This window comes from Lathyrus oleraceus, chromosome 2 (assembly GCF_024323335.1).
Source record: "Lathyrus oleraceus cultivar Zhongwan6 chromosome 2, CAAS_Psat_ZW6_1.0, whole genome shotgun sequence".
Classification (NCBI taxonomy): Eukaryota; Viridiplantae; Streptophyta; class Magnoliopsida; order Fabales; family Fabaceae; genus Lathyrus; species Lathyrus oleraceus.
The window spans coordinates 3412358-3426138 of NC_066580.1; the positions used below are offsets into that span (position 1 = coordinate 3412358).

General features: G+C 34.0%; 1 protein-coding gene across 3 annotated transcripts; it reads left to right on the forward strand.

The window, feature by feature from the left end:
- The first annotated feature begins 9941 nt into the window (after positions 1 to 9941).
- On the forward strand, positions 9942 to 12678 carry LOC127121050 (cold shock protein 1). 3 transcript variants are annotated; one of them, XM_051051664.1, is made up of 9 exons: positions 9942 to 10453; positions 10746 to 10868; positions 10974 to 11132; positions 11206 to 11370; positions 11515 to 11631; positions 11993 to 12117; positions 12192 to 12273; positions 12363 to 12458; positions 12559 to 12678. In XM_051051664.1, the coding sequence occupies exons 1-6, from the start codon at positions 10085 to 10087 to the stop codon at positions 12053 to 12055; spliced, it is 996 nt and encodes a 331-aa protein (XP_050907621.1). In that variant the 5' UTR covers positions 9942 to 10084; the 3' UTR covers positions 12056 to 12117; positions 12192 to 12273; positions 12363 to 12458; positions 12559 to 12678. The 3 variants fall into 3 exon arrangements, with proteins under 3 accessions (XP_050907621.1, XP_050907622.1, XP_050907623.1); XM_051051665.1 differs by lacking the exon at positions 11993 to 12117 and having other exon boundaries at positions 12559 to 12677; XM_051051666.1 differs by lacking the exons at positions 11993 to 12117; positions 12192 to 12273; positions 12363 to 12458; positions 12559 to 12678 and adding an exon at positions 11944 to 11977.
- Positions 12679 to 13781: the final 1103 nt, after the last annotated feature.

A 13781-nucleotide genomic window follows, 5' to 3' on the forward strand; every position in this document is an offset into this window, starting at 1 on the left:
GGTTTTGTTCATTTGCATACTTTGTTTCTATTTGATCATGCATTCATCGATATTTGCACATGGTAACAAATTTAAAGGTTAGATGATAATAGATTTAATCGGTTTAAGTAGATCTTTGAGGTGGATATTATTTGGTAATTATTCGGGTTTATTTCCCGTATTACTTGTGATGGGGATTATCTCTTTATTTGAGATTCATGGTTATTTCAGAGGTTTGCTTGGATTCAAAGAAAATGACAAAGTTGAAATAAAAGGAAGATTTAATTTATTTTTTAGAAAATATCACTTCTCAAAAGTACTAAAAGCCATGGATTAAGCCACTCAAAATTCAAGCAAAAAATGGTAGAAAAATCAAGGCAAATGCATAAAAATTCAAGTTAATCACTAGTGACTCTTTGTCTTACATCCTAACTTGGTACTTTTGCTAAACTCCAACACCATTGGTCTTTAACTACCCTTAATTACCTATTTCTCAACAAGCCATCAATTTACCTAATTATCCTTAACTACCATAACTTCCAAACTAACACAAAACTTCCAAACAAACACAAATCTCAACTTCCATTTTTTTCACTCAATCCTAGCCCCTCTTAACAATTAATCGCATGGTTGAAATTGGTGATCCTCAACTTAGGATTAAATTATTTTCTAACCATTGATAAAATCATTACTTGGATCACAATCCAAAGGTGTTCATTTACTTGCAAGGTCTATATAAACATATTATTTCTCATAATTTTAGCCTTAGCTAAGATCACTAACCTAACTTAGAAAATTCATAATTAACCATTATCTTTCCACCATTTTTCTTCTATACTCTCTCTCTCTCTTTCTCTCTCTCTCTCTCTCTCTCTCTCTCTCTCTCTCTCTCTCTCTCTCTCTCTCTCTCACCCTCACTAGAGTTCATCTCCATCACCATTTAGAACTTCACGTTGAAGTTATAAAATGGTGGAACTTAGCCATCAATAATTTCTATATTATCATCAACAAATATCAATCAACAATTCAAACATTATCATCCAAAATCATCCGTCAACAATCATCATCTAAAGTTTATCAAGATTTATCAACAATCATCATCCAAAATTCATCAATTCAAACTTATTCATCAATATTCTACATTCATGGTTCATGTTCTACATTTATTCATCATCAAGAATAATTATCAAATCTTGGAGAATAATTGAATTAATGAAGCTTATTCTTGAAGTATTCCGTGTTTTTTTTCGACACTCCGAGATTTTCAATGCTAATCGGAGCAAATCTCCGCTCCATCGGTAATCCTTTATCTCTTCCACACCCTTGTCATGAATTATTGTTTGTTTGTCGGTTGATTGATTTAAGCTACTGTTTTAGTTTTGCTTATTAGATAATCATTTTTTTTTTGCATAAGACACATAAACTTGAAAATATTGATTTTTCAGTTCTTAACTATTAATAACATGTGAATATACCATTCAAATCGATTTTTCATGTTGATCATGAATATATAATTAGTTTTTTATTCTGATGCACATTTTAGTTGAATCTATACATTTTTAACCGAAATTTTCGTCCACTTTTTTCTACTTTTTCCTTCTTTTCTTTTTCTATACCAGTACTATATCAATTGTATGTATTTATATAACTCAATGTCATGTGTCGAGTTCTCATTGACAAATGAATTAAAATATGAACACGTAATGCTACACTCTTTATGTTATTTACGCTTACACGCTGGTATGTTGAAAATTCATGTTGTTATGCATCTTATTCTATCACGTCATTACTAATACTATCTCTTTTTTACTGTTAGAATCTTTTATTATTTTTATTTCATTTTTATATTACTATACTATTGTTTTATATATCACTATACACAGTAACGTGTAAAACTGTAATGTAAGAATTGATTGAAAATAATGGTAGCGCGAGATTGGCGTCGTAATTACGGATATTATCACAGGGTCTTCATGCATTTTTGTATTGGAAGCAACTGACACATGCATATGAAAGCTTTGGTAGAGAGGAATAATAATTCCCAACCCTTTTTTCTTATGTTGTTTTAAAAACATTTTATTTCCTATAATGCTCATTATATTTAAATATAGTTTAGATAATGCTGATTGTTTTAAAGTATGAAATCAAAGTGTACTTTATTATCAAAATATACTTAAAAAATATGATTTAATATATATATATATATATATATATATATATATATATATATATATATATATATATATATATATATATATATATATATATATATATATATATATATATATATATATATATATATATATTACATGTCAATTTTGATTGGTCATTAGATTAGAGTTTTTGTTAGAAATATTCCTACGTGTACTCCCTATAAAAATTATCATAGTCATGTCCAATTATTTTTAAGATCTGATTTTTTCATAATTTACATTAGAGTTAATCTAGTTTTTTTAGTACAAAAATATGATTATGGCTCTCTCGATTGATTAGGATTATGTTATATTTTAATTAGAAAATTATGGTTAATAACATTAATGTTTATTTTTTGCCTTTATTTCTTAATTCATGCTGCTTGATTGATTCTTCTGGATATAGCTTGATTTATAATCTTGTATGACCCCATTGTCCTAATTTAATTAAATGACTAAATTTCTTTTGGTCAATTAATTGAATTAATGACTTTAGAACTTCATAGTCCCTTCTTTCAAAATAATTTGCATGTTCCCTTAGTTTATGGCCTTAATTAAAATTGTTTGATTTTATTTAGTTGATTAATTCAGTAGGTTATTTTGTACCTAGTTTCAACTATTATTTCAATCCCACTGATTAGAGTTGACCAAAGGTCGCTTTGGTCAACCAAATCCTTTGTAATTGTGCTATAATTCCCCAAGCCTGTTCAAGTGATCAAAAGACCCTTGATCACTTGATACGGCAAGTTCATTACGCTCAAGCTATTGTGGATATGTTGAATCTCTGAAGATCAAGACCTCAAGGTTCAAGTGCAAGATCAAGACTTCAAGTCAACATCAATCAAGCATAGCTAACAAAGTGGACTACTTCTCAAGCATTGCAAAGGTATCAGCACTTGTTGATCGTAATTCAGAGCGTGTGGCACAAGCCTTAAGCAATAGAGAAGGGATGAGACTGGAGAATTCCTACCCCCATTCTGAATATCTTTGGGTATGGGATGAATGACCCAATGCTCATCGTATTCGCCTCTATTCATAGACTTTAGCACAACTCGAATCATACGATTATTAAGTCTCTCTTCACGAAGTAGTGATGCAACAAGTAAGGACTACATCAACAACTTATCAATCGTAATCCAAGTTGTACGACACGAGCCTTAAGCAATGGAGAAGGAATGAGACTAGAGAATTCCTACCCCCATTTTGAATATCTTTGGGTATGGGACGAATGACCCAGTGCTCATCGTATTCACCTATATTCACAGACTTTAGTGCAATTCAAATCGAATGATTGATAAAGTCTTCATCAACATAAGAAAAACAAAGATTCTCCTCTCGCGACTCGAAGATTAGGATGAGAGCTACATGCCATGAGCCTTGTAAGACCCTAATTTTGTCCCTAAGATCCCTCATGACATCATAACATTGCATTTGCATTGCCTCAAGGATCCTTAGCATCTTGGTTCCCTTTGCCTTTGGGTGGGACTTCTTGAGAGTGGTTTGAGATCACCAAGCATGCTTGAATTGTATATCATTGCTTTTCCTATTTTTTTTACTAACCAAAAGCACAAAAATATGTCACTAACATCTTTTGTTTGTAGCTTGAGCAATCACAAGGTCAAGAGCTTCAAAGAGATCACTTATGCAATGGTAAGGTCAAGAGGAGATAATAGCAAGCATGGTAATGGTTCACAAAGCTCTCATCCATCAAGTATACCTCCCTAGCATCTCAATTCATCATTTTGATCAAAGCAAGTCAAAGGGTTTGAGGTTGGTTCCCCAAAGAAACCCTAATTCATCTGTGCACCACATTGCCTTGCTCTTGAAGCAACCTCAACCCATGATCAAATGCAATCAAGGGAAGTTCTTTAATTCATCATTTCATGCATACTTGAACTTATTTGAGTGTCCTCAATCATCAATTCATCAAGATATGAGGCATGGACTTGAGAAGTTGATCAGTCAATTCATCTGACTATTTTGAAATGCACTGAGACCTAACTTTTTATGTGTTTGTCAAATGGAGATGATTCCAAAAGTGAAAACGTTCTTAAGGACAATATGAACAACTTTCATGTTCATCAAAAATTGATTTGAAGCTTGTAAGGCCATCTCCCATTCTAATACATTATAGGTCATTTTGACTGAAACCCTAATTTTAGGTCAACTTTCCAAGGACATAACTCATTCATTGTTTATGATTTTGAGGTGGAATCAAATGAATTGGAAAGCTTAAGATGTCTACTTCAAATGTTATGTTGAACAAAATTTCAAAATCTCAAAGGAAATACATGTGATAATGCAAGACATTATAGGTCCTTTTGGGTCAAATGCATTAAAAGGCAAAAAAGTCCAACTTCAAGTGCCCATAACTATTTCATCAAAAATCCAAATGATGCAAACTTTAAGTCCATTTTTATTGTCTTGAAAATATCTACAACTTTTATGTTGGAAGTTTTTTCATTTGAGGCTTGCATCATCAAAACAGAGGGGATTGAAAATTGGCCAAATTTAGAAACCTTGCTTTGACATGTCATACACCTTGCACTTTAAACTCAAATTTCATAAATTTCCACACTTCAAATGGATTTTAGTCCAACATAACAATTGTTCCTTACATTAAGACCTTTCCAACCATTACTCACATGATCATGTTTGGATTTGGCAAGTGTTAGTTTCGAAGAGGAGAAATTTCTAGTTCAATTATGCATAACATGTGAGAATTCATTACACAAGCCTTTGCCTCTCAAATTACACGCCCATTTCACTTTGGTATGAGTTCAGATATCATTTGGCTTTGGTTTTGGGCCTTGTGCATGATCATGCAAGCCCATGCAATGGATATCCAGTTCCATGCACACGGATTGCATCACCTTCTCCTTGCCATTCCCTCTATAAATAGAAGCTCTATTCAATTCAAAATACACACCTGATTTAACCTGAATTGCTGCAGAAATCAAAACCCAACCTCTCACCAAATAAGCTAGTTCATTTTTTCTCTAAATTTTTCAGATCAAAAATTCAACTACATCTGGTTGAATCCTTGGATCTAGAGCTTATAAACCTCCATCATTTACTCCATTGATCTTTTGTTTTGATAAAGAAAGCAAGGAATCGAGCTCAAGCCTCCAGAAATCAAGGTTGTTATGCAACTGGTTTTTTTCTTCGAAACTCATAATATATTGACATATTTGCTTGGATCTTGTGTTGGCTGAAGTCCTCTCAATAGAGGCGTCATGATTGCGCATTTAATTTTTGAAATCCATTAAGTTCATGATGAACACCACCGAATTTCCATCTCTGATTTCTCTCAATATAGAGATCTAGAGTGGAATTGAGTGGCACAGGGAGGATGTACATCATCTCAGCTTTCTAAAGATGTATAGATCGTGCATTTTCATTAAGGTTTGGATCTCTGCAATTTTGGCCGGAAAATCCAAGCTCACCGGAGAAGACGGTGGCTCCGGTGGCTGTCCTATTGCCAGATGCATTGTGGACCCTTGGATTCATTTTTCAGATTTGATCTTGGCCTTTGATTGTTATGACTTTTATTTAATCTGTGTGTGGTTACATTGACTTGGTCCTATGATGCGCGCACATGCCATTGCCTTCAGATCGTCCATGTCATTTAATGAAAGGAGATCTAACGCGCCAGGATTTTCCACATTTTCTAATTTCTGATTTTATTTTCTTTAATTCCATTTTATTTCAAAAAATCATAACTCTTTCATTTTTAATCCAAAAATTATGGGACCAATTGCATTAGTCTCCAAATAAATTCTAGTTTCTATTTCTGATTTTTAATATTTTTTATTTCATCATTTGATATTTTTTGTGAATTTTCTCTTTTCTGGTTATTTTTAATTCATTTTAAATAATTTTTGATATTCAAAAAATACAAAAATATTTTCCTAACCTATTTGAATGATGATGGATCTATGAAAAATATTCTCATCAATTTTTAAATTGATTTGAGATTTATTTGAGATTTTAGTTCAATTAGGTTATTTTTATTCATTTTTAATTGATTAAAAATAGTTTCTGACTTTTAAAAATGCTGAATTTTTTTGTCAAACTTTGTTTGACCTGGTTGAACTTGGGATAAATCACTTGGACCTTTCAAGGTTGATTTGAAGTGATTTTGAAGTTTGACCTTTCTTTTATTTTTAATTCAAGTTTATTTTAATATTAAAAATGCCAAAAAATATTTTGCTTATTGTTTGATTTCCAATCTTCATCTCATTTCTGATTTATCATTATTTGACTTTGACTTTCAAATGTCATTTGGTCAATACATATGGATTGGTACATCTTATTTCACTTTATGCATTTTAATCTTTCCATTTTCATTATCCATTCTCCATCTCCTTCTTCTTCTTCTTATTTTCTTTTTGATCAATGAGTTGAAGATTGATAAGTTAGTATTGATTAGGGAGACTTAATCTTCCTTGATTCAAATCTAATTCATCTTGATCAATTGATCAAGTGAATGGCTTTGCATTAAGGATAGGTTGTTTTCTAAATCATGCAAAAGGCTTAAACCAATACAAGATCAATTCTCATTTTCTTTTTGGCATGGCAAGTTGTTGGAACTTGGTTCACTAATCAAGACTTCTAACTTGTGTTGTTGCCTACATTATTATTGACCGGCCTCAGATAGTTGTGACTTCTACATAAGTCCAATTACGATTGCTTAACATAGCGCTAAATTTGCCTTATGGCACACTAACTACTAACACTAACTATTGACTATTAACATTTACTTTTTGCTCTTTAATTTTATGCAATTTACTATTCTTGCACATATTATCCATTTGCTTTTCCCTTTGCTCACTTGAGCACATATTTATGTTAATGCCATTTGCCTTTTGCTCACTTGAGCACATAATTGTGTATATATTATTATGCTTGTGTTTTGTTTTGATTGTTGTGAACCAAATGCAAAGAAATGGACTTAGTTTCTAGGACTTTCCCTATGCAAAGAATGGAGAATTGGACTTAGATTCTAGGACCTTCCTTATGCAAATTTGGAGTAAATGGACCTTAATGATGAAGATGGATTAGAAGGACCAAATCTCTAAACTCACTCTTGTCCATTCTTGATTTACTTCATGAAGCTTTTGATGTGTTTGCTTTTGTGCTAGGGAATTCTATGAGAGCTCAAATTGGAATACCATTGCCATGCTCATCCAAAGTGAAAGACACAAGATACATTGAGGATCTCTTAGAAGACTTGTTTGATTGCTTATGCTTTGTGTGATTGCTTATTCCAAAGGATGGGAGCTACTTGGATCATCTATATGATCTCAAGAGAGGAACTCCATTGTGGTTTTGTTTCTTTATCCCTGTCGCATCTCGAAAAATACGATTCCTCGCGATGGTCGCGGAAAAAATTAGTTCGAACAGAGTCGCCACCGAACTTTATTTATCCCAATGAAGGAATAGGAAAATATCGATAAAACCTTTTAAAAAAAATGGAATAATGGTCGTCGCAACCATATTCGGGTTCGGGAGTCGATTACGCAAGGGGAAGGTATTAGCACCCCTCACGTCCGTTGTACTCAACGGGAACCTTTTAGTCTAATTTGCTATTTGAATGTTAGTTGATTGTTATCCGCTTTCTTCGAGTGATTGGAATTGATAATAGATATGGATGAAGACCTCAAAAGGGGAAAAGGGAGGTTTTTTATTAGTGTGCTCGCGAAGATACAGCAATCTCCTGCCTACGTATCCTTATGGTGCAATAAGGAAATCAGAGCATTCGTAGTTCGGGCAACTACGGTTTTGGTGTGTTTTGTTTGATGAACGATTGTGTAGGTCGGCGTTCTAAAGGCTAAACGCTGGCTTGTCTACTCTCGGCGGAGGCTTAAGCACTGGTTTGTTATGCGCATTAGAAAGGATTGACAGTGTCCTTTTTTAAAAGAGTTTTGGCCACGCGGGGGTGACAAGATGGATTAATGTGTTTGGGGTGTTTTGGTTTCGATCGCTCGGGGGCGAGAAGTTAGGTTTGATTTGTTTTGAGATGTTTTTGGAGAACGACGAAAGATTGAGCAATGTGGTGTTCACCAATCGTCCAATTCTTTCGAGGAGTAATAAGGCGTCCGCCTTCTATTCCTTTTTCGTTCGAATTATTTTGAAAGTTTGTTTGTGGATGTTGAATGCGCACGGTAGTGAGGCGTACGCCTCCCACTTGCTTATTCAAAGAATAATGAGGCGTACGCCCCTTATTCCTTTATCCAAGTTTATTTAACGTGTTTTAGTCGGAAGTCGATAATTTGTGCAATATGGCGTTCGCCAATTATTCAAATAATCGAGAGATGGCGAGGCGTACGCCTCTCATCTTTTATCATCTGAAGTTTAAGTTGTAAAAGATATGTTTTAGATATCATATTTGTATTTTGGATTGGTAGGTTTGGAGTTATTTGATTGTGGATTTGATTTGATGACGAAGATTCGAGCAATATGGCGTACGCCAATTATTCGAATAATCGAGAGATAATGAAGAGGATGCTCACTATTCTCCTTTTCATTCAAAGATTAATTATTAAAAGGTTTTGAGGAGTGTATTGATTGAAACATTATGATTTGAAGTCGTATGATTATTAGGGTTTTAATTAAATGACGAAAATCCGAGCAATATGGCGTTCGCCAATTATTCGAATAGTCGAGAGATAGTGAAGCGGAAGCTTACTATTCTCCTTTTCATCCAAAATATGTAATTAAAAGGATTTGGAATTTGTAGAAATGATTTGAAATATTATGATTTCGGTTTAGTCGGGTGACAAGAACTCGCGCAATATGGCGTACGCCAATTATTCAAGTGCTTGAGAAATAGTGAAGCGTACGCTTACTATCTCCTTTTCATCCCAAGTTTATGTTTAAAAGAGAAAATTCTTTTGAAGTTGAATGATTTGAAAAATGATTTGAATTTGGAAATTATATTTGATTTTGAAGTGTTATTTGAAATTGTGTGATTTAAGATTTAATCGGGTGACAAGAACTCGCGCAATATGGCGTACGCCAAAAAGTGCTTTTGGCAGCACCAAAAAGAAAGCGCTTTTTAAAAAAAGCGCTGTAATAGCTTGAAAAAAAATTCGCCTATGTAAAGAAAGCGCTTTTAAGGTAAAAGCGCTCTTATAGGTCTCCACTTATGAAAGCGCTTTTAAGGTAAAAGCGCTCTTATAGGTCTCAGTCTCACATCTATGAGTTTCACACTTATGAAAGCGCTTTTAAGGTAAAAGCGCTCTTATAGGTCTCATGGGTTTCACACTTATGAAAGCGCTTTTAAGGTAAAAGCGCTCTTATAGGTCTCAGTCTCACACACTTATGAAAGCGCTTTTAAGGTAAAAGCGCTCTTATAGGTCTCATGGGTTTCACACTTATGAAAGCGCTTTTGAGGTAAAAGCGCTCTTATAGGTCTCATGGGTTTCAGACTTATGAAAGCGCTTTTAAGGTAAAAGCGCTCTTATAGGTCTCAGTCTCACATCTATGAAAGCGCTTTCATGGTAAAAGCGCTCTCATAGGTCATTTATAAAAATTATAATAAATCTAATTTAAAAAATAGATAGAATCATGATTACTTTAAAAATTTAATTGAAAATATTGATTTTAAAAATCTTATTTCTTAATAAATCGTGTTTTTATCTTTTAAAAATTAATGTAAAAAAAAGGCGAATTCTTAAATACTTATATAATTAATTGAGTACTGTTACCTTCAATAAAAGTTGATTTAAAATATTGATTTGTTTTTCTTAAAAGTAAATATAAAAAGTGACGTACGTTCAATGTTATTGTTTAATTGGACGAGGTATGATATCCAACTAAATCCCAAGTTATCGAAGTGTTCACCGTAAAAATTATCGAACCTGCGTTTGATTAGGGTTTACACTTCGGAACTCTGAATTCTGAGCGGCATGGGAAAGAAGGAGAAGTCGAAAGCCAATGCAAGAGAGCACGAACAAGTCGGCGAAGCAACCGACAATCTCGACGGCGCTTCCACGCCATCACTCGTGTTCAGTAGCGATGATGATGATGACGAAGCCAATCAAGATCTGAGTCTCAGAATCGTTGAAAAGGCCCTACGAGCGCGAGAGGCAAAGCTTGCAACAAACGACGCCGTTTTAAACGGCGTTGATTCTTCTCTTGTTTCGCCATCGCAGCAATCTGAATTCAAGGTGATGCAAAGCGACGGCGTTTTGGATGGGTCGAGTGGGATCACTGCTTGGGAAATGATGGAAGAGAAGAAAACGACGAAGCTAATGGTGGACTCTGGGTTTTCAAGTGTACGTCTTATGCTGTGTTTGGTTTCTTCTAATTTCTGAAAAAGTTTTCTATTTTCTTCTGTTTTTATTGATTTTATATAGAATTGAATTTTCTTAGCGTATTTTGATAAATTGGAATAGACACACAAACTACTCCTTTGGAAATCAATTAGATTATGATTGTACTGAAAATGGGAAATTAGTTCAAAAATTGCATTGTATAAGTTTTTAATTTAAGTTTTGAGGTTTTTTAGTTTCTAGGATTTGGGTGAGATACATTGGATATTTTGTAATGCTTTTCTTTTTTCTGTAGGTTATTGTAGCTGCAGATCAAGAGGTGGAAGAGATAATCAAAACTACAGAGAACCGTGAGTCCGTGGATCTGGAAGCAAGTTCGGGTCAGATAGGCGACAATGTGGTTCTGCGAAAGCTGCTTGTGAGTTGATATATTTGATCTGAAATGTGATTGATTGATTTTCAAAATACTGTAAGCTGAGGAATGCTTAGTTGGGTATATCACTTCATGTTTCTTTTCTATCAGCGGGGTCCAAGATATTTTGACCCTCCAGATAGTAGTTGGGGAGCATGCTATAATTGTGGCGAGGAAGGTCATGCTGCTGTAAACTGTACAGAAGCGAAGCGGATGAAACCGTGCTATGTATGTGGTGGTTTGGGACACGTTGCAAAGCAATGTACTAAGGTATGTTTGCTTGCCTATTGGCTTCCGAAGGTTTAAAAGTGTTTATACTGAGATCTGCTTGATGTTTCTGTAGACGAATTGCTATATCTGTAAGAAAGGTGGCCACCGTGCCAAAGATTGTCCAGAGAAGCACATGTCGGCACGTGTTCCTAAAAGCTTAACGGTGTGCTTGAAGTGTGGGAATTCTGGGCATGATATGTTTTCATGCAGGAATGATTATTCACCGGATGATCTCAAGGTTGTTCTTTTCTTTTTTGTCATATATTACAAATTTGCTAGAGGTTTTTGGTTTAGTTTTCATTAGAATAGTGCCTTACATTGGATATGAATGGCTCAGTCAGTGATTCTTTTCTTTCTTTCTTTCTTTCTTCTGTTTGATTAGGAGATTCAATGTTATCTCTGCAAGACATTTGGCCATTTGTGCTGTGTCAATACTGCTGATGCAATACTGGGAGAAATTTCTTGTTACAAATGTGGTCAGATGGGTCATACTGGTTTGGTAAGTTATATTTAATAAATTATATTGTTATTTACGCGCCTTTCCTAATGTTTTTACAAGGGAGATTTTATCTGTCCTTTTGATCAGTGCCAGCTTCCACACAATTACATATTCATAATTTGAGAATAATTTAATAAAAACTAAAAAATATACTGAAAATCTCTTTCAATCACTACCCTTAAATTTCTTGGTGGCATTTATGGTATAACATTAGGAGTGCATATTGAGAACTATAAGCTGAAGTGCTGAACCCTTGAGAACTTGAAGTTAAATGGGTCATTTTATGCATAACTAATTATATGATATTAATAGTTCACAATTAGATATTCCCTAAAATGAATGGATGTTGCATCATAACTAGCAAGTAGCAAATGCATGTACATCTTGTAAGGAAGGACATGGTAAACATGGGAATGAGAACTGAATTGGGACCCGTGAAGATGGTGAATGGACAAATTATCCGGATATGAAGCAATTAGTTGATACGTAAGTGAGACTGTTCTAAATATTCGTGTATATTTATGTGAGATTGTTCTAAATATATGTTTTTATTTTGTTAGATCAATAAAAGTGTTCCGATCTCAAAGACAAGCTCGAGTACCACGTACTAAATCCAGCAACATTACGTGGATAAAAGTGCAGGTACTTTAATTTTCACAATTTTGCTTATAATAGTGATGCTACTTGATAAGAAAAGATAACTATACATTCTTATTTATTTTTCTATGTAGTGTCCTCTACAGCGCAACGGTATCGATTGCGGATACTTTGTAATGAGGTTTATGAGGGAAATCATTAATATGAATCAAATAGAGATTCCAATCACGGTATGGATTTATAACTTAGGATTTGTTTTAATATTTATCGAATATTTCATATTATTTATTACTTTTAACTAAATCATGCATATTATGTTTTGTTATGTAGTACTTTGATGAATACAAGTGTGCTCATTACACGAGACTGCAGTTGGAACAAATCAAGGAGGAATTGTGTCAATATTTTATTGAGAAAAGATTAATTAGTATATAATGGTTTCAAAATAACATGAATACTTTGATGAAGAATGGTTTCTGGTTGGCAAGTGTATAGTTCTTTATATTTTTAACAGATTAGTTATGACTCCAAATAGGCCGTATAACATATTAGTTTTGACTTGTGTATAGTTCTTTATAATTTTAGTGATATCTTTAATTTCATGGATAGATTAATGTGTTCATTCTTGTGTTGGTTTGCTTTAAAAAATTACAAATGCTTGAATTATGACTCCAAATGTGTTCAGTGCCTATCTATCCTTGTGTTGGTTTGCTTGAATTATGACTCCAAATGTGTTCATTCTTGTGTTGGTTTGCTTGTGTTGGTTTAAAAAATTACAAATGCTTGAATTATGACTCCAAATGCTTGAATTAGAGAGGCTTGATTTACAGGTTTATGGGATTATTCCCAAAAAATATTACAGGTTGAAATGGTAGGCTTAAACTGAAGGCAGCGTTTTGTTATTTTACTAGAGGAAAAGACAGCGCTTTTTAGTAAAAAGCGCTGCTAAAGGTTGTCAATAGAGAGCGCTTTTTACTAAAAAGCGCTGCTAAAGGTTGTCAATAGAGAGCGCTTTTTAGTAAAAAGCGCTGCTATAGGTTGTCAATAGAGAGCGCTTATTACTAAAAAGCGCTGCTATAGGTTGTCAATAGAGAGCGCTTTTTAGTTAAAAGCGCTGCTATAGGTGGTATATAGACAACCTTTAAGAGCGCTTTTTACTCAAAAGCGCTGCTAAAGGTTGTCAATAGAGAGCGCTTTTTAGTAAAAAGCGCTCTTAAAGGTTGTCTATATACCACCTTTAGCAGCGCTTTTTACTAAAAAGCGCTCTCTATTGACAACCTTTAGCAGCGCTTTTTAGTAAACAAAAAGCGCTGCTAAAACCTATAGCAGCGCCACCTACGGCAGCGCTTTTAAGCGCTTTTAAAGGCCAAAAAAAGCGCTCTCATAGGTCTTTTTTGGCGTAGTGATTATTCGAGTAATTGAGAAATAGTAAGGCGTACGCCTCCTATCTCCTTTTCATCCCAAGTTTATGTTAAGAGAGAAAATCCTTTCGAAATTGAGTTGGTTTGGAACTATGATTTGGATTTGTGTTTTAAATGAAATGAAGTTATCTG

Excerpts from the sequence above, each read along its gene's own strand:
- LOC127121050 (XM_051051664.1), top strand. The coding sequence starts at position 10,085 with ATGGGAAAGAAGGAGAAGTCGAAAGCCAATGCAAGAGAGCACGAACAA. Across the intron at positions 11,371-11,514 it reads ATTCACCGGATGATCTCAAG|GAGATTCAATGTTATCTCTG; the intron begins GTTGTTCTTTTC and ends CTGTTTGATTAG. Across the intron at positions 11,632-11,992 it reads AGATGGGTCATACTGGTTTG|CAAGTAGCAAATGCATGTAC; the intron begins GTAAGTTATATT and ends CATCATAACTAG.